Source organism: Natator depressus, chromosome 1 (genome assembly GCF_965152275.1).
Source record: "Natator depressus isolate rNatDep1 chromosome 1, rNatDep2.hap1, whole genome shotgun sequence".
Taxonomy (NCBI): Eukaryota; Metazoa; Chordata; order Testudines; family Cheloniidae; genus Natator; species Natator depressus.
This window is the reverse complement of record NC_134234.1, coordinates 176,669,999-176,690,673: the sequence shown is the minus strand read 5'-3', so window position 1 is coordinate 176,690,673 and position 20,675 is coordinate 176,669,999. Positions and strand designations below refer to the sequence as shown.

The following is a 20,675-nucleotide window of genomic DNA, read 5'->3' as shown; positions in this document are numbered from 1 at the left end:
TGTGATGAACTCCTCCTCACCTGTTTCTTTAGGACATTCTTCATGTAATACTATGGTTAGTGTATATTCCAGCCCTCCCCACAAATACCTACAAATCAATTTTAAATTAGTAGTAGTGTGCATTTATCATAATGCTATATTAACAGTATTTTTAGTATTGTTTTCTACTTCTGTTGGGAACTGACAAATTTGGCAGCTGTCATAGCTTCCAATAACTGGGAAGGTTTGCCACTACTTAAGCATGTTTATTTACCCTGTGCTTAAAATAAGAAATAATTTTATTAATTGGAAATGATGGCCTAGTTATGGTAACCGTGAACAGTACTGATGATTGATAAACAATACATAATATGGTTTGTATTCTTAAGAGTAATGATTTTGGATGTCTGAGTTTTGGAGTGCCTGATTTGAGTCACCTGACTTTGAGTCACCTTAACGAAGTCTGATTTTCATAAATTTATAAGCACTCATCCTTAGAAAACCAGATCCCTTTAAGTTGTTCCAAGTTGGTCACCCCAAAAATGAGGTACCCAGGCCCTTTTGAAAAATCTGGCTTTGATTTATAAATGCTGTAGTTCTGCCAGATTGTCTAGAAAATTAGTGTGTGTTTGTTCATATTATACACTGCTAATAACAGACCCTAAAACACTGTGAGTTTTTATATCATTCTATGCTAAATAAACTTCGCCACAGCTCTAAGGAGAGCGCCCAATTTGGATTCCATTTTGATTGAGTAAAGGGTTAATTGACCTATACTAGAGCAAGTACTTTTGTATGCTAAACCACAAACTTGTTGCTTGAGCATCTGCACTGTGAAGAAAATTTATTCTTTTGTTGAATAATTGGCGAGTAGGTACATTTCTCAAGGGAGTAGCAATTAAAGTAGCAATTAAAGCTATTGTACCATTTCCCCAAACTATATGATATATAAAAGCTGAAATAATACAATACATAGAAGTGTAACACTTAGGTCTGTAAAGACTTAAAAAACTACTAGTATTTTAAGAAAATAAGTGATCTTACTATATGCACATTATAATTTCCACCAGAATTTTAATGAGGTGTAATTTAAAGTTTAAAAATAAAATGTTGCATGTTATATGAAAGGCTGGAGTGGAAAAGGATATAATTATAGAAGACAGCTCCTAAGTTCGTTCAGCATCAAATTCGAAAGAAAATTAGAGCTCTATTTGAAACTCTTCTTGTATTCATTAACCCTAGAATTTCTTCCATAGAGATACCATGGGTGAAGTGTTTATGAACCAACTGTTTAAACTGAGTTGGTTGGCCACTGTGGTGGCAGAATTGGAAAAAACCCAATATGGTGTCTTTTGCTGCTGCAGTATGTTTCAACTTTGACTTTAGTAGCCTGAAGAACAGTCTTTAACTAAAACATAAGCTTATACAGTGATCTGGTGCTGACCCTGCTGCTGGCAGTAAAGATTCAGCATGATGATATTTCTAATTCATATTAAGAGAATTAATATGTCTGAATACCAGTCAGATGTTTGTTTTTAAAAAACTTGAAGTTTGATGTTGTGAACATTAGCTTAAAAATTGATATTCTATAACCAAAGAAAATAGATTCTCTTGCAGAGAGAGAAATGGTTTTGCAAACCAACTCAGTGTGAGCTCCTAATTCAGTGATGTGGCAAAAAGGGCTACCACAATCCTTAGATGTATACAACGGGTGATATTACCTCTATAACGGGTGATATTACCTCTATAACCTCTATAATGTATATAACGGGTGATATTAGTGAGGCCACAGATGGAATTCAGGTGTCCAGTTTTTCAACCTCCTTTTTGAAGTGTGGAGAGGGTTCAAAGAAGACGAGTGGTCTGGAAGACACACCTTTATCAGATATCCGATAGTAAAGTGCTTCCAACTGCTGGAAGTTGAGGTCAGAAAACTTCAAACTGGAAATAAGATGCACATTTATAATGAGGATAATTAACCACTGGAACAGATTACTATGTGATGTGGTATTTTTTTCTTCACTTGGGCTTTTTAAATCAACACCCTGTCTAAAGGCATGGTCTAGTACAACGACAAGGTGTTGGGCATTAGAACAATCACTAGGTAAAATGATGTGTTATGTAAGAGATCATACTAGGTAATCATAATGGTCCTTATAATGGTCTTAAAATAATGAATCACTAATCAAACCTTTTACTTCCATTCCATGGTAACAACCATGTCACACAATTAATTTCAGTGAATTCACTCCCAATTTATACTGCTGTGAAGAGAAAAAAAATCCACTGTTACATACTTCATTATGTCATTTCCTGCAAAATTGGAATGAGATTTTTTTTTCCATACACTTGAACAGCTCAAAGGTTTCAAGACTTTACCCCTTCTCATTTCCCTGTGTTTTTGAGGGAGTTTTTTTCCCTTTAACTCTCTGTTACTGAAGGGAACTATCCTTGTAGTTTAGTTTCAAAATATGATATTCCCTGGATTTTTAAATGTCAAACTTTTGGTCAAAATGGGGACAAGTGACTAAATTTAGGTTACTACTATTTAGGATCGTGAAATGCTCTAGACTTCTCTTTGCCAACATATGCAGAGTTTCAAAGGTGCTAACATGTGACCTGGGGATCTCACAACTCTGGAAGTCTTTGGAATTCCTTCGATGCATTGCACCTTATTTGTAGTGACATGCAATGCAATAACAGACAACAACTTTCAGCCTGATTCACCAAGGAACCTAAACGTGTCTAGCTCAGAGCATGGGAGCAGCCCCATCGAAAAATTGTGTTAAAGTTGTGTGTGTGTTTAAATACCCTTGCTGAACTGAGATCCTGAACTCTGGAGGCACCAATAGGTGCAGCATCTGATTTGAAGTGCTGCGGCACCTGACAAGAGTGATGTCACGATGTATTCAACCCAGTCAGAAATGACACCTTTTGGGATTCAGCAAGCTGGAAAATTAGCATAGTAAAACATTCAGTAGGTAGGTAGGTAGGTAAGTGTGCGGATCATTGCTGGCCCCTAAGAAAGGAAAATGGGGGAAGAGAGAGGTGATTGCTCTCCAATCTAGAGAGTGTCTAAGGAAATGTCCTCGCAGGTAAAAAAGTTGAGTTTTTCACCTCAAAGTAATTAATGTCCGTTAGCAATCCAGAGGTAAAAACACAGTGAAGACCAGGCACTTTAGTTTTGCTGTGAAGTAAACAGCCCTATACCCTAGCCAGGGGTTGACCTTGGCAAGTTACTCCCAGTAGAACTTAAAGTGCCTTATCTTCACTGTTTTTTTACTTCAGGTTAGCTAAGACTCGTTAATTACCTAAGGTGAAAAACAGCTTTTTTATCTGTGAAGACAAATCCTTAAACAAACAAAGATAGATCACATATTGACTACTCACAATGGACTGCTCATAAACAACCTACAAACCAATAACTGTTTATAGGAATTGTTCCTGAATGATTTTAGATACTGATACATTTGAGAAAATTGTAAGATTCTGGTGCAAAAGTTGAAAACAGATTCAAAATACTCAGGATAAATAATTGATATTGGATTTCTCAATCCTGATTATTATTAATCATTCTTAATGAAGTTATCTGTTTAAAAGTCTTGAGCATTGTACATGTTTACCTTCTAAGAGTAAACAGATTTTCTTAATCTTGCTGTATTTTTTCCCATTAAATTATGCTTGTTTCTGACATTTTGTTTCATGTAGTATTTTATCATTCCACATAAGAGGCAAAAAGAAACTACTTTTGGTAATACACATATATACCAGAGTTTTATCAGAAGAAAATGTAAAATGAAGCATTGTTTTTAATGTTACAAGAATAAAAAATAAAACAATGAAGACTTTAAACATCAAATACATACTTCGACAAGCTTTATAAAAAAGCCATATTGACACAAAGCAGTGTAATGGATTTTTTAAATTGTATTGTTTGGACATAGTGAAGCTTCTGTTAGCATATTTTTGTCTTAGCTGAGGAAACCTGCTTGTTAGCTGAGATCTGTTTCTTTTCAAAAGCATTGGTAAGGGAGTGACCAATTATTTTAGTGAAGAGAAATTCTCCATGTTAAATTGCCAAATGATTCTTAAATAATCCAAAGCAGACTTCTATTTTTGTAGGAACATAGGATGATGACTTTACAAGGAAAGCAAAATCATATTAATCAGGAATATGGATTATGATTTATATTTTCATAATTTAAAATCAAATTGTGGATTTTGCCACAGTAGAAGGAACTTTTTTTATAGTGTCCACCTTGAAAGAGATGAAGTCATTAGGATCCTTTTTTTTGTTGTTATTGTTAAGAGATATTTTTGCTATGAGTAGAGGACTTGCATACCAAGTAGCATTTCTGAGGGTTCACACCTCCCATCTCCTTTGTAATCTATTCCGACCACTGTCTGCCCTTTGGTGGCAGAGGAGGGGGGGCAGGACATATTGGTTGATCCGGGCATCCTGAACCAATCACGGCCCTTTGCCTTACACAGGGCCTGTTGATTAGTAGTTCCAATGTAAGGGCCCACTTATTGGCCAGTGGCCTAAGAAGGCTGCATCCTATGTTTGCAGAATAAGCATGAGGTTGGGAAGATTGTCCACCTGCCAAACCATGGATGATGTCCGTTGTTTATAGTTGGTGGTTTTCTGTGATGCTGCAAGTTCTTATCAATTTGTTCTTTGAACTAATTGATCGTAGTTTCTTTTTATTTTTTTCTTCAACTAGGTAACAGTGAATTGCTACAAGCGCACAGGTATTTGTTGATGTGGCTTTGTCACAGTCTTTCTTAAATGGTCACAACACATATGTATTCACCCACATCTTTAATATGTGTTTGCAAATGTTGTAATGGGTAGCTCCAAAAGAGTCAAATTCAAGTCAAATCAGGCTTTAAATGAAGGGAGGTGCTTCCCAGCATGGACCACTTGATGATGAAGCATTACGATGCCATGGGACATTAGTTAAACCCGCCAGTAAAGGATGCTTCCTCTAGTTCTTTGAGAGTAGAGTGTTAGCCACTTCAGGTTTGAATCAAATGGCCAGCACTGGGATGACAAATGTTGTTTTGAAGTTTGGACTATAATTGGGAACCACTGGACTATTGTTTAGTTTGTTTGGCGGAGGCTATCTACACTCTAGAAAACAATCTCAGACTCATTTCATTGCGTGAGCACCCTACATACCATTTTCGCTATTAATATCACACCCCCCTGCTTAGTGTAACCAGTAGAGCTCTGTGAGTAACTTTTGGGGGGGGGGGGGGAGGGGGTTGGCTGGCAGTTTCAAAAAATCAGAAAAAAATACTAATTTCAGGTTGACTGGAAAATAATATTTTTCAAAATTTCTAATGAACTAAAAAGCAAAAAAAAAAATGTTGTTTCAAATGAAATGTTTTTCAGGTTTCATTTAACCCAAAATACTAAATTACATTTCAAATGTGAGTGTTTTGATTTTATTAAAAATAAAATTTAAGCACATTTCAAAATTAAGTCATTTGAAACTGAAAAATGGAAACATTTTGCTTGGAAAATGTCAAAATGAAACATTTTGATTTTTTTGAAAATTTTTACACAATTTGGTGAAGCTGACATGAATTTGCAAAAGTGTTGCCAAATCTACCTTTTTCACCAAAAAAAATTTGGAATGATTTTTTGGTCCAGCTCTAGTAATCGGAGTAAAGCTTGAGAAGAAAATAATGGGTGATGTCTTTGGGACCTACACAAATATATTATGCCTCTACTTACTGTGTTGGCTGTCAATAAAAATTTACCCTCAAGTGCTTCCTAATTATGTTTCTATTGGTTATGCCAGAGGATAGATTCTATACAGGAGGTGTAGTTGTTTTGTTGACTACAAAATACAAGATTTTTGGATTTGTCTTGAAATTAGACTTCTCAAAGCAGTTCCTGTCACTGATTAAATTCAACAAGTAACTTCAGAGAACCTCATGCTGTCCAGTGAAGTCAAAGGGAGTTATCTTGCTGTGCAAGGAGCACAGGATTACAGCCATTGTTTGTTGTATTTAACAAAATGTTGAAGTACAATATGAATGAAAATCACCAATAATGTTTCTTAAATTCTGGCATGTGTTTGTCTTCATAAAGATTTTACATGTTAATGTATTAAAATTATCTCTCTGTTTCAGTTTAGTCATTTTTTCCCAAATGATTTTATTCTTGGAAAATGAGATGCACATGGTGAAATTTGACCCTTTGATAACTGAAAGCACATATTGTACTGGATTATAAAGTATACTGCTAATATATCTTCAAAAGGAAATGTATTCTCAATTTACAGTGAGGCATGACTGTAAAGGACAGTGAAGAAAAATTGCTTTTTCAGCAAGAGATGAAGTCTTTAAATTTATAACTTTATGCAAGATTGCCAGGACCTGAGGCAAAACTGGAGTATGTATCTACTTTACAGCTGCAAAAATAATTACATGACCGCTATCTGTGAAGTAATCTTTAATGGATTACTTTTTGTTAGCTTTTCATTATGTAATGTTAGAGCCAAAATAATTCATAGCAAATGGAAAAAAATATTTTGATGTTTCTATGGCCTGGACCTTTGATGTCCTCCTAAGGTATTTTATTATGTGTTGGTTAATTTGTGAAAAGGTTTCAGTTTACAGAGCAGGTACTGCACTTGTAAAGCTGATCTAAGCCTAACAAATGTAGAAAATTACTCAAGTAATTTGCTTTTATTAGGCAAGTATTGGACTTCTTTGTTGCTTCAAAGGTGCTAAAAGCCATCCAAGGTGCTATGTAATAGGTTTTCATCTTAGATTTATGAGCTCCTCCAGACTTGAGAAGCACTTAAGGTTTGTTAAGATCATTTCACTTGATTTTTTTTTTATTTTACAGCACATAAGTTTAACTATCTCTTCACTTTATACTAGTGATATAGTCTTGGGAACTAAAAAAAGCCTCCATACTGAGATGCTCAGTACAGATCTTATATTATGTCCTCTCAGAAAAGATATATTGGAATTGGAAAAGGTTCAGAAAAGGGCAACAAAAATGATTAGGGGTATGAGGAGAGATTAATAAGATTGGGATTTTTCATCTTGGAAAAGAGATGACTAAGGGGAAGGTATGATAGAGGTCTATACAATCATGACTACGGTGGAGAAAGTAAATAAAGAAGTGTTATTTACTCCTTCTCAAAACACAAGAACTAGGGGTCACCAAATGTATTTAATAGGCAGCAAGTTTAAAACAAACAAAAGGAAGTATTTCTTCACACAATGCACAGTCAACCTGTGGATCTCTTTGCCAGAGGATATTGTCAAGGCCAAGACTATAACAGGGTTCAAAAAAGAACTAGATAAGTTCATGGGGGATAGGTCCATCAATAGCTATTACCCAGGATGGGCAGGGATGGTGCCCCTAGGCTCTGTTTGCCAGAAGCTCGGGAATGGGCTACAGGGGATGGATCATTTGATGGTTACCTGTTCTGTTCATTCCATCTGGGGCACCTGGCATTGGCCGCTGTCGGAAGACAAGATACTGGGCTAGATGGACCTTTTGATCTGACACAGTATGGCCGTTCTTATGTAATAGAACTTTGGTATAGCAAATTAACTCTTCTGCATTTTCATACCTTGTTGTTAATAAGGGCTATAAGTTAGTTTTAATTTAAAAATTGTGTAACTTTTTGTTTCTGTTGCCTTATGGTCCTTTCTTTGGAGAGGTGGAAAAAGAAGCAGGTTCTAAAATGAAAAGTGACAGAGGTCCAGATTCACCTCCCATTAAAATAATGGCAAAAATTCTCATTGATTTCAGCAGTAACAATATCCAGCCCTAGTCCATTACACTGCACATCTAGTGTGTACAGAAGGTTTTGGGTTATGTAGGATTTTAAGAGTGAATGCTAAACAGCTTCCGAACTCCTACTTGCCACATTCAACCCATCATACACATTCAGCTTTTATACCATGCTAATAGACATTTTGGTGCTTCCATAACCTCGTTCTGACTGGTGGAAATTCAAACAAAAATAATCAGGGTCTTATGAGGGGCAAAGAAGAGAAGAGGTGGCAGTAAAAGCAACTGAACTTACTGAAGGTTTACCATCATAAAAGTTGTTGGGAGTTGGAGAGGAGATAACGAGCTGCTCTAGAATATCAGTCCTTGAATTGCCATTTTGGACAAATAAAAATGACCTGTTCTTCCCCTGAAAACAGATAGCTGTAACCTGGGTGAATTTTTATGTAGAAAAATTGTGACACTGTTTCTAAGTCCACAAAGAGAAAATATCTGTTTTAGCTGAACCTTATGGGAAAGGGTTCTATCGATTTAGGCCAAGTATGCTTTCTTGGTTCAGACTGACGAACACGGTAGTAATATCTCTTTGGAAATCCACTTTCTAGACTAGATAAGACTTTGACAACAGAACAGATTCAGCCAATAGATTTTATTGTTTTCTCCTTTAAACAAATTGTCAATCAAATCTGAAAAGCCAACTAAAAACACTAGCCATTCTTTGCTACTCCATCCCTGAGCATACTACGCAGAGGAGGAAAGCAGCTATGTGATCTGTCTTACCATTTACCCTCACTCTACCGGATATAGGCATCATGGTCCACTCATTAAAAGCTCTGTGAAGCCTGAGAGTGCTCAAGAAAGCAATGTAACCAGAATGCCTTCCCCTTCAATTCTCTCCTCCATACACACACTAACGCCAGAGTATAAAACATGATTAGTAAATGCTGCATGAAGTAGCATTAATTAATCCTATACTCTCTGTAAAGTCACTCAAGGTGTCACAGAGCCTAAGTCCTAGGTAGTAACCAATGGCAACATATCTGGGATTCATGGGTTTTGGTGCATGGATTCCTGCAGATCCTTCTTTGGGCTTGTCTACACTGCCCACAGTTCAGACTGTGGGAGTGTGAATAGCAGGGCATGCTAAAGTGCTGCATTGTAACTCCCTGTGTGGACACTCTGATCACAAACTAAAGAGGACTGTACATTAACGCGAACTAGGAATCTTTTAGTTTGCGCCCACAGCATCCACACACAGGAGTTACAGCACAGCACTTTGGTGCACACTACTATTCACACACCTATGTTCTGAACTGCGGCGCATTGTAGACATAGCCTTGAGGTCCTGTCCTCTGTTGACACTAGATTACTTCAAATAGAGTGGAACAAATCCACTGTCACTGCCACAGAGTTCTTTGGTTTTAACGTGCTTTTGCATAACATTGACTTTGGAAAGTATGCTGAAACTGTGTTAGTTGGAGTGAGTTTTAAAAATGACTTCACCAAATATGGATATTCACCAGTGTGGATAGGGCTTAAGGTAATGGGGAGAGCTGCCAGTGCAGAAAAAAACATCATTGGAGATATTTAAGTTTAGATTAGACCTAACACCTATCTAGCATAGTTCAAGAAGAGTATTATTCACTGGAGAGCTCCTTGGTAGCCTAAATCATTACATGATTTAATTGTTTACAGCCCTAACAAAAACAATGACTTGTTAAAGTGGCCATTAGAAGCCAAAGGTCTTTGCTGTCTAGTGTGAACTGATGTGTCAGTAATGACTTTTTTTGTCTTTACTCTTTCAGTATTACGAGATGACTTCAGACAGAACCCTTCGGATGTAATGGTAGCCGTGGGTGAACCTGCCGTGATGGAATGCCAACCCCCAAGAGGTCATCCAGAACCCACTATTTCATGGAAAAAAGATGGGTCCCCACTGGATGACAAAGATGAACGAATTACAGTAAGTGTAAAAACCTGACATTTGAGAATACTTATCCCCTTTCCATTCACATAATTCCTCAGCGAACAACACTTATCTACCCATTTTCAGTGTGTTGAGCTGCAGAACTTCAGCCCCTCTGCATTCCTGCCCCTCTGTTGCCTTCCCTAAATGTTGCATCTCATTTGCACAAAGCTGGAAATGTATCCTGTCTAACTTCAGACATACACTGTCTAACTGTGGGCTTTGCATGTCTATTTGTTGGAATGATCATGTGCAACACACTTCATCCCCCTGCTTGAGAGGAGAGCTGGCCAGAGAATGAAAATCCCTTCCTAAGAAAAATGTTGCATTTTTGCAAACAATTTTCATTCCGAACTGGGATTAAATGCCAAAACCAGAATATTTTTCATGAGAAGGGAACATGCAAAGTGAGACTGACACGACTCTTCTAGTCTGGATGCCAGAGAAGTTAAGTTCCCCATCTCTCTACTTCTCTGGGTGCCAGACTTGTGAGAAGGCTGGGAGGCTGAGTCTCTGGGTTCTGTACCACTCAGGCTGCCAGAGCTGAGAGGCTGGTGCCTAAGTGACCTCACCATGGTAGCTCACCTAGATACTTTCATCAGTTTCAGTCTCTGCAGGTGGACAGCCAGGGAGCTGCCATTTTGATTTGCCCAGTGGAAAATTGAAAATTTTCAACAAAACTCAAATTTTCCTGTGGAAAATTTGAGTTTTCAGAAAAAGATATTTTTGTCAAAAAAATCCTTCTAAAGGAAATGTCTGACCAGTTCCACTTGAGAGTTATGTTGCAATCTGTAGCTTGTGAAAATAAAATTGATCACATTTTCCACTGTCACATAATCTTTCTCTCTTTTGATTACTATTGGTACCTAGGCTCCATAGTGTTTTCTTTCAAGCTAAGTAATACTTCAGTTGTAAAGGTGAACCATTAGTAGTGTAGGTGAACCATTTTTTAAATTCCTTTGAAATGTCTCTGCTATACTTCCCACAGCAGAGTTATGGAATGGATTAGAAAGTATAATAAGGCTTTTGGGACAAAATCATATTTCTTTAGGGAGATAATAGCTTATTCTGCTTTCTGGAGGTAAGCTCTCTTCTCATTAGAAGTGTTTTCATATGCCTGTGTAGGCTGAAGCTTGCAGTGCATGGGTTATTCTCGAGTATGGTAAAAGCAAATCAGAAAGCTATCATTCTTTTAATTTTGACATGCAAAACCATAAACAGTTGAGCCTAACTGGCTTTTAATAATGCTAATGCATAAAGAGTTAAAAAACCATTTATATGCTGCAAAGACATCACTCTATATGGTTGGAAATAGCAACATCTGAAAATGTACTTATAAGATCATCTCTGCATTGTGTGAATTACTACTGTTAAGCTGATGTAAAAAAATGGAGATATGCTGTTTATACCTTAAACACCTGCTGAAATGAATGACTACTGTAGGAAATGAACACACAAAACCCCAGCAACTAAGGTTCAAAATGACTGCTCCTTTTTGAGATCTAAATTGTTTGTTTTTGTTTTTCTTCTGTATTTAGTACATAGATATACAAACCATGAAACAGCTGTGTATGATCATGGATGTTTTTCAACCACATAACTATAAAATTAAAAATACTTTATAGAAACCTGGGCTAGATTCACAAAAGGACTTATATGTCTAACTGCCACTTTGTGCCTGAATCCCAGACTCAGGCCCCACTGGGATTCACAACCCACCCCCGGTCAGCTGCAGCCAAATCCTGTAGGTCCCTAAAATGTTTGCATTTAAAGATCCCTATGTTTCTGCCTCTGAGCCTGTGCATTGCTGCACCAGGCCAGGTTCCTGACACCTAAATCTCAGAGTGAAAACCTAACTGGGGGAAGATAGGTATTCCTGTGCCTGATTCGTCTACGGTTCCAATCTGGTAAGTGTGTTCAGTTTGTCTACTGTAGATGAACCCCTGTAGATGAGCTTACACAAAATGGCGAGGGGCTGGGGGTGGAGGAGCCCATGACACCTCCCATTGATTAGCTTAGGTGAGAAGCCATCTAGCATGCTGGCTTTAGTGCAGCGTTTCTCAAATGTGGCCACTGTGGCTGCATGCGGCCACCAGGGTATTTTTTCTTCAGCCACGACAGCCTCCTGGGTGGAGATGGAGATGGGGGTGGGACAAAGCAGCAGACCCTCCTTGCAGCACCCAGCTGTTGCTCCTGGATGCCTTGGTGTTTGCTGGTACCGCCAGCAGCAGATCAGAGGCCTGCACCACGCAGCCTCCTGGGGGCTCTGGGCAGCACCTCTGCAGTCACATGGGGCCAGTGTGTGTACTCAATGGGATTCAGGCTCCGGGTTCCAGCTCTGGGCTTCAGCCCAGGGCAGCGGGGCTCAGTTTTGAAAAAATTTCAGAGCAGCCACCAGCAAGGGTTGGTGGCCACACTCTGAGGCCACCAAAAAAATTGTTCTGAGAACCCCTGCTTTAGTGAATCCCATTCTAAGGCACCTATCTCTCCCCAGTCATTGTATAGGGAGTCTAGGTACCTAACTAAGGCTTTGTGAATTGCGGTGATTTTCTAGGCACCTGAAAGTTAGGTGTGGCAACACTTACTGTCAGCACACCTAGGTTTCTTTGTGAATCTAGCCCCATGTTTATTAGTTGTTTCGAAAGAAATCCCCTTAACTTAAAATGTGTGTTTGCATTTCCTTGCAGTGTACAGTCTATTGAATTTAGGTAAGCAGAAGATTAAAGCAATATTAGGTATCTCTGTGAAATGCATTCTAAGCGTGTATTGTTTATTGCTACCATTCATTCTGTTGTAGGAATTTCAGTGTTGTTTAATGTGGTGCATTTTCTTGTTGCACTTTAGAAGTGCAGTTCACCCACCTGTGAGAACAAAGATACACCCAGAACAAAGGAAACATACATTAATTGGAAACACCATCTGTATATTTGATTATCTTAAATCTGTGCTTGTTGTGGTTGAATAGCACCTAAGTTTGTTTTTGCTTTGTGATGATTATATACTGTGCCTATTTAACTAGCATTCTTCCATCACTCCACCTGACAGAATCATTTTGTATTTTCAGTTTGCTTTTTCTAAAAACAAACAAACAAGAAGCGGGATTTGATGTAGGTCTAGGAATAAACTTGATTCAGATACTGCCTTGTGCTGAAATGCTCATTTTGTATTCAGAGGTATAAATTAATGTTGCTGAGATGGCAAACTCCACTGAATGAATTTACATCATATTTACCAGGCATTGTCTTAACCAGCACTATTAATAACATGGCATCTTTCTCATATAGGCAAGAGGTTGAAACTATACATTATAATTCAGATTCCCATTTCTATACAGCTGTAAAGGAGTCTTGACAAGAAGGATAAATACACATTCAGTCATATGTCTTAGCAGCTGTGCACTAACAATGGATATTTTCTTTTTTTTTTCGTGGTATTTTGGAGACAAAGGAGAATGGGACCAGGAACGGACAGCATGCTAAATGAGAGAAGTAAAAGATTTGGAAAACTTAATTTAGTGAGGTACATATAAACCAGAATTCTTTATGTAGCATTATTTCATCCAAGAATAGAGTCAGAAAGGATGAAACCATTAAGATGACTAAAATAATGGCGAAGGAATAGGTTTGAAAGCAACATCTGAACACGCATTTGTCAGGTTTAATTGGCCGCTTCTTACCTGGCATCTTATATTTGTGCTTCCACACATGTTGGGTGAAGTCCTGGATCCACTGAAGTCAATGGCCAAACTTCCATTTCACCCATTAAAATTTTGCCCATTAAACTTTAGAAGATTGGGATTACCTGCCACTTTTAAACTCAGTGAAATTGCAGACACATGGAAGCCAAAGGGTAAAATAGGTGGATGTGTGTGTGTGTGTGTGTGTATGTATAAAACTTATTAACTTGAGAACTTACTGAATGCTGATAGTAGTGGCTCCATAGTTAAGTTTATGTCAAATTTTTGATATTGACAAGACTTTCAGAATTTAATAGCTTAAATCTCTTGCCATTTTAGGAGAACTAGAAGTGGGAAATACTGTTGCAGCATCTGAATTTTTGAAATCATGGTATGTGCTGACAAGTGATTAAGATATAAACAGTCAAAAAAATCACACTTTTTTTGGTTTGTGGGTTGGTTCATGTCACCCAGATGGACCGCCTCCAGAGAAGGCTTGACCCATGAAACAATCCACTTATTAAATTCTTCCAGAATCTGAAGAATTCTTTCTCTTTAATAACAACAGTGCCAGGCCTGGGCTGGTTAGTGTGAGACTTCACAGCCAGCAACTCATACGAGGTTTGTGGGCGATGAAAGGTGAATAAGGAACACAGGCAGTAGTTTGGCTCCTGAGACAGAATCGAAGGCAAAAGACTGAGACACCATACAGCCCTGTAGTGCAGATTCTGTTGAGTTTGTATTTGCACGGCTTAATTTAAATCTAATTTTTGAAGAAAAACAAAACAAAACAGTTAAACTAGATCCAGGTTAAGGTACAACTTCCTGTAGAGCACAATAAACAGAAAATATTCTTTTGTCCCGATAGAATTAAGGAAATTGATACATTCATTACGTAACACAAGAAAAATTGATGTTAGTAACCTTTGCATAATTTTGTCCATTTGTGTGGTGAGTAAATAGGTATTACAGTGAAATAATAATACAAGTTTATCAAGTCATGAAGTATAGTAAATGGAGCAAATATGAAAAAGATAAGGGTAGACTGAGCTATCAATGATGAATTATAAAAACAGACATCCACATTGACCACAAATATATTGGGATCTGCAGTTTCTGGCTCAGGTCAGCCTCTGTGTAGGCTGATCACTATACACGTTTTCCGTGTGTGTGTGTGTGTGTGTGTGTGTGAAAAATCACAGTCTAAACATTTTGCTTACTTTATAAAGAAATGTGACCAAAAGCAGTTGTCTGAGTATTAAAGCTAATCATGATTTCCCTCAAGTGTATTCTTTACTCAGTTGTATAAAAGCATCTGCTTATAAATCTGGTTAATCCATGTTTGTGTCTTCTGAATTGCATGTCTAATGTGTGGGGCAAATGTTGATCTTTAATTTGTTGCATCAAAAAATGTTTGTCATGGTGTCAGAGCAAAACTGGTGATGTTTTTCCCTATAAGGGACTTCTTGGAAATCAAAAATCCTTCCTGTATCATTGGAGAGCCTAACAGCTAAGCTTAAATACAGCTAGGTAAATAGCTGTGGTTTCACTTTCTGAACACTTTTAAAATACAATTTCCTTTTGCAAAGTTTGTCTTCACAAACATTCCTTGTGATTTTGGAAGAAACTATGTAAGCACCAGGATTTGAACACACGCAATCATCTTATAACTAAAATCCTCACCCCTGCCCTATCCCTTGGGTAGGGAAGTGCTGTATCCTTGTTTTACCAGTGGGGAGCCAAAGAACAGAGAAACTTAAGCGTAGGCATAGTTTCACTTCTATATTTGGGCAGGCAGCGCCAATGAGGCTGCGTGTGTGTGGGGGGGAGGGGCAAATTCCATGCCTGCCTGAGGCTTGCAATTTGGGGGACAATGCCTTTGCCCTCCCCCAGACTATGTCCAGGAGACTAAATGACTACCCAAGGTCACACAGAAAGTCTGTGGAAGAGTAGGGTATTGAACCCAAGTCTCCTGAGTCCAAGGAAGTGCCTTCACCACTGGCCCATGTTTCTTTTTCTTAACAAAATAATTCAGTTTACATCAAAATAGAGCATTTTTACTCTGAACTAAGAGTGTCCACACAGACTTGCACCAAAATAACTAAAACTGTGAATTACAAACTATTTTGGTCCCAGTTTCCTTACAGATGAGCTCTTTTACCCATTAGGTTGTTTTTTCTGTCAGTAGCAGTTCCTCCTTAATTTATTAAGCCTCACTAAAGCACAGTGAAGTAGGGGTGAGTCTTATTATCACTTTTTTTCATATGGTAAAACATATGCAGAGAGGTTACTCGGTAGTACAAGCCCCCAAACAGGTCTGTTTCAGATCCAGGATTAGAGGTCAAGATTTTCCAGCTTCTGTTCATTTCCCACAACCCCTAGCCTAAGCCTCAGAAACACCCCTTAATTGTTCACATGAAATAAGAACGTGGATGGTGGAAAAAAGAGGGAACACTGAACATAAAAAATGTAATATGAAGAATTCCTTTACATATACATGAAAGGGGATGGTAATACGTTAAAATACCTTTGTAATTGATTTTAAAAAGCAGACCTCTTGTATTGAAATTTGGGTGCAATACTGTGAATCCAGTTTTTCCCCTTTCATATTAACTCTTGTCTATCATTTTTCCGGAATCATCCTCGTTTGAGTTTTTGAAAGAAAAACTTTGAGATCTTATTCATCTTTCTATGTTCAAGATTCTGAGCTTTTAAGATCAAAGTTACAGGATGAATAATGCATACAAGGTTTCCATCCCCTTTGTGTGTGGCTGCCTTGTAACATAAACATTTTTGAATGACAAACTCTTGTTTTAGATAAGTTGTAACTTGAATTCTCTATTGTTGTTTTTATCTGACCCTTCGATAGCATATCAGAGGGATGAAACATTCTGTGTGCTTTGAAAAATATTATTTTTCATAACTGAGTGATGAAATCCTGATAGTATGCAAAAATATGCTGCTGTGGAATGAATGATTCCATCAAAACTACCATCCACTCAGAAACATTTTGTTTGTTTGCCACAGTGTTCGTGTTAATTAATTAGGTTACTGGAAAAGAGCCCTATGAATAATGTTTTGAGACTATTCACAGCATCATTGCTTAAACAGGACCAAAAATATATGAAGTAGCTGGATCCTAAGGTGATCTTTGTCATAACAACAACAAGAAAACGTTATGCATATCAGTAAAAATAGATTAGTTTCTAATGTAGGGATCAGGGGGAAGAAAAGGCAGAAATTACTCCCGTCTTTATCCAGAGGAGCCTTTCCTTCAGAAGATAAATTGCAGTCAGGAAAGGGGCATCAAGGAGGAGGAAACAAATTGATGGAGTAGAGTTTGTCGTTGTCTGTTTTGGGAGTAATGCTTTTAACCTGTTAAGTGCTAGGTTTCTGATACTGAGTGTTCCCTTAGGCTAAGTTTCTAAAACACTGTTAGGGTGCAATATTGTATTTATGCTGTGGGTACATGTCTCCTTTCCTTCACTCTCTCCCCTGTCAGTTCTTTCTCCCCCTCCCTCCTATCTTTTTATTCATTTCTTTAGAAATTATTTTTGGGAAGTTCTATTAGCTGTGTTATGCAGGAGTTGAGACTAGATGACAGTGGTTACTTGTGGCCTTGAAGTCTATGAATCTGTGAATCTATTAGTGCCCAGAAACATGTAGGTGGTTTAGAGACTAGCCCCCAGTCCGAAGACCTTGTATTTCAGTGGTCTGGTCCTGCAAATGCTTACTCACTGAATAATGAAAACATTCACATGCAGAAGTGCTTGTGGGTTTAAGTCCTAAGTACATTAACAAACAAAGGAATGGGGCAAAGGAAATCACAAGCAAGTATTTTATTTCATCTTAATTAATTAATTAATTAATTAATTTAGAAGGGCTTAAAGGGCAGGCATCAGTTGCAGATATACAACCATTTGCTGTTCTCCTGATGCCTCTCTTCTCTTCCCTGCCTGACTATTTCCTTGCATCCTTCCTCCTAAGTCCCCCTCACATATACTTCCTGAAATGGCTGGCCCCCCTCTCTCCTCTCCACATCTTTCTTCCTCTGCTGATCGATACTTTTATTGTCTGCTTTCCTTGAGGATCAATGTTAATGATTTACACTTCTTCTTACATTTTTTAACATTGCTTCTGCTGAAAATATTACCAAGGTTATGTCTGTTAATTTGTCACCCACTGTAGACGGTGGTGGATTAATGATTTTGCCACCCCTAGGCCCAGAAATAATTGCTGCCCCCCAGCTCACCTCTGCTCCGCCTCCACCTCCTCCCCTGAGCCGCCGCCAGGTCCTGCTTCTCCTCGCTCCCTGCCAGTGCTTGTGCGCGAAAAAGCTTCGCGAAGGAGGGAGGGAAGGGGGGGAACGCAGCGCGCTCAGGAGAGGAGGCAGGGCTGGGGTGGGGATTTGAGGAAGGGGAACAACAGGGGCAGGGAGGGGCTGGAGAATGGGGGCGGGGAAGGGGTGGAGTTGGGGCAGGGCCGGGGGCGGAGGGCAAGAACCAGCACGGGGGGAAGCAGCCTCTGGCTGCTATTATAAATTTGCCACCCCTGCAAATTTGCCGCCCTAGGCATTAATATGCAGCTGAATGTAGAGGAGTGTAAAGACTGGAAAATAGTTTGGGATCAAACTAATAACAGTGAAGGTAGAGGAGGATGTTTCAAATCCTGCTGCTACATCTTCCATAATGTTTCCAAGATCTGACATCATCTTTCTGTCCACAATGCTAAAGCTCTAGTTCAGAGTCATCATTATCTCTCATTTTTTGCCATCAGTTTGGACAATAACTACCTTAATGCTTGTGTGGTCTGATATTCATTTTCCTCTTCCTGTCTCCCCTTTCTTGTTACATCTTGTCTCAAATTAGACCTTAAGCTCTTCAGGGCAGAGTTGACTTTTCTTCCACATTTCTATAGTATTTACCTCAAGTAGACTCCAATCCTGATTTGAGCCTCTAGGTGCTACCTCAATGCAGCTAAAAATAATGGTTGGGATTTTCAAAGAAGCTAAAGGGAATTAGGGTTGAAAATCTGAGCCAATAATAATAATGTTCTCCCCCTGCTGGTTTGCCTTTTTAAATGTTCTCCTGATTCTTATGATCAACTTTCTTTGACAGTTTTGTGGAGGGAAGGTAACTTTCTTGCAGTACTTTGGCACATTTTTTAAACAGGTACATATCAGTCTTAGATATTATTTCTGAATCTTACTCAGTAGAAAGAATTGCCACCATATTTAAATGCTCCGTTGTTCACTCTGAGCTTAATCAACAGGTTGTTGCATAATTTCGGACATGATAATTTCGGGCATGATACATCACATTAAAGAAGCATTCACTAGGCGATTAAACACCAGCAGAGAATAACCAAAAAACATGAGACATTTCATCACGGATCTCCAAGATGAAATATTGCCATGTAGAACTAGATGAGGAGAGCCTCATGATGCAGGACAACGTGCATCAGCATGGAGAGTTCATGAACTGTGTGAATTTCGGGGTATTCCCTGCAGATTTTTACTGAATCTGACAAGGTCTAATTTTTCATTTAAAACAAAATTGACCTCCTACGAACTCTAGTTGCAAAGATATGCCTTAACAATGTAACTCATTGTTTTTCCTAGTCTGCATTCAGACAAATTGAAACTGCAGCTTTAGGAAAAGTGTGAATTTCCTCCATGTATCGTAATTCAATGTTACATGAGAAGGCCAATTATAACTACTTAGCAGCTAACAGTGTTAACCAGTAAATCACTTATTCCATGTGGCTGGATTTGTGTGTCACTTCTTCATTTATGGTTAGTTGTATGTGTTCCGTAGGCTACAGGTTTTCAATATGTAGTGATTGCATATTCCTGTGATTTCTGGATGACTATGATACTTTCTCTTTCTTAAAAAAAATAGATTGAATAGAAGTAGTGACTCTGTAGCTGCCATCCAAAGTGGGCTAGACATTTGTATTGTGTAACATCCAGTATATTGCAGTTTTTTTTTCCATATTACTATATTTGGTCCAGCAGTAACAAAAGTAGTTTACCAAGGGTCATGGTGGATTCTCCATCACTGACATATTTTAAAGCAAGATTGAATATTTTCCCCTAAAATATACGCCCTAAGAATTATTTTGGGAAAGTTATCTGGCCCGTGTTACACAGGAGGTCAGTGTAGATTTATCACAATAGCCCCCTTCTGGCCTTGGAATCTATTAAAAACATGCTATTTGTTAAATTAATACATATTTTGAACATTTCATTTTACAGTGATATATAGCATTAAAATATAAAAGTAGAGCAAAGAAGAATGGGGAGAGAATAAGTTATCTTGCATATACTCTGCTTATATGAAAGAATTTTGAAGGTTCCTAAACTGTGCCACAGCTCTCCACAGATTTCTTTTGTCCCTGGTCATGAACTAATAACCTAGATAGAGAAAGAAAATAAATGCCTGCAGCTCGGATTAGATTATGTAGCAAATAAAATATGTTAGATATCTGATCTTTGAGACTTGCATAGGACTTGAGAGTAGAGGATATTAGGATTTTCTTGTTAAAGAGGCTTATTGAGACTTTTGAAACTCAGGGACAATCTGAAATGATAAAATTGGAGTCTGGAAGAGGATTCCCTCTCTTATGAAGTTGAAAGAAACAGATGGTTGTTCTCTCAGCCTGGGTTACTTGTGATACTCAGAGTATTCAAGATTGTATTTTGTGAATGGCCAGAAGCGAAGGTGATTTAATATGTCAAGAACTAAATTGCTTGTTAAAAAAATTATTCTCTCTTCCTAAAAAAGAGAAGATTGTTTAGGAATTGTTGGAAAATTCAGGAAATTGACAGGAGACTTTGTTTACATTATATACAGTCAGGCTGAAGACTAGTGTTAATAAGCACACCCAATGTATTTTCTACCTCCAAGGAAGCAAATAAATGTGTGGACCAGCATGTTAGCAAATCTGAGAGAGAAACAGGATAAGGGTAATACTCTATTTTCTGTATCCAAGACTGCTATATTATCTGAATCTAGAGTGTGGCTCTATTTGCCTGTGTAGCATGCTCAGTGGTATATACAGTATGATTAGATGTTGCAGGAGAAATATAGAACCCTAAACTGAGGTCTTTATTTCCATTCATATCATATATCTATTATATATCTCCTAGGTACGTTTAAAATTACAGTGTTTAAAAAATACATTGACAAAAATATTCACGCTGAAAGTATTCTGCCTGCCGTATCTTTTACAAATGAAAAAATCTGTCTTTCTCAATCACGCCCCCCCCCCCCGTCTTTTTCAGG

At 38.1% G+C, this 20,675-nt stretch overlaps 1 protein-coding gene across 5 annotated transcripts in view; it reads left to right on the top strand.

The window, feature by feature from the left end:
- The window catches only part of ROBO1 (roundabout guidance receptor 1), a 1,032,053-nt gene that overhangs the window by 869,228 nt on the left and 142,150 nt on the right, over positions 1–20,675 (top strand). For all 5 annotated transcript variants that reach the window (XM_074971626.1, XM_074971617.1, XM_074971599.1 and 2 more), the window contains one exon: positions 9,553–9,710. In XM_074971626.1, the coding sequence (XP_074827727.1) occupies positions 9,553–9,710 (158 nt within the window). The remainder of the gene's footprint in view (positions 1–9,552; positions 9,711–20,675) is intronic.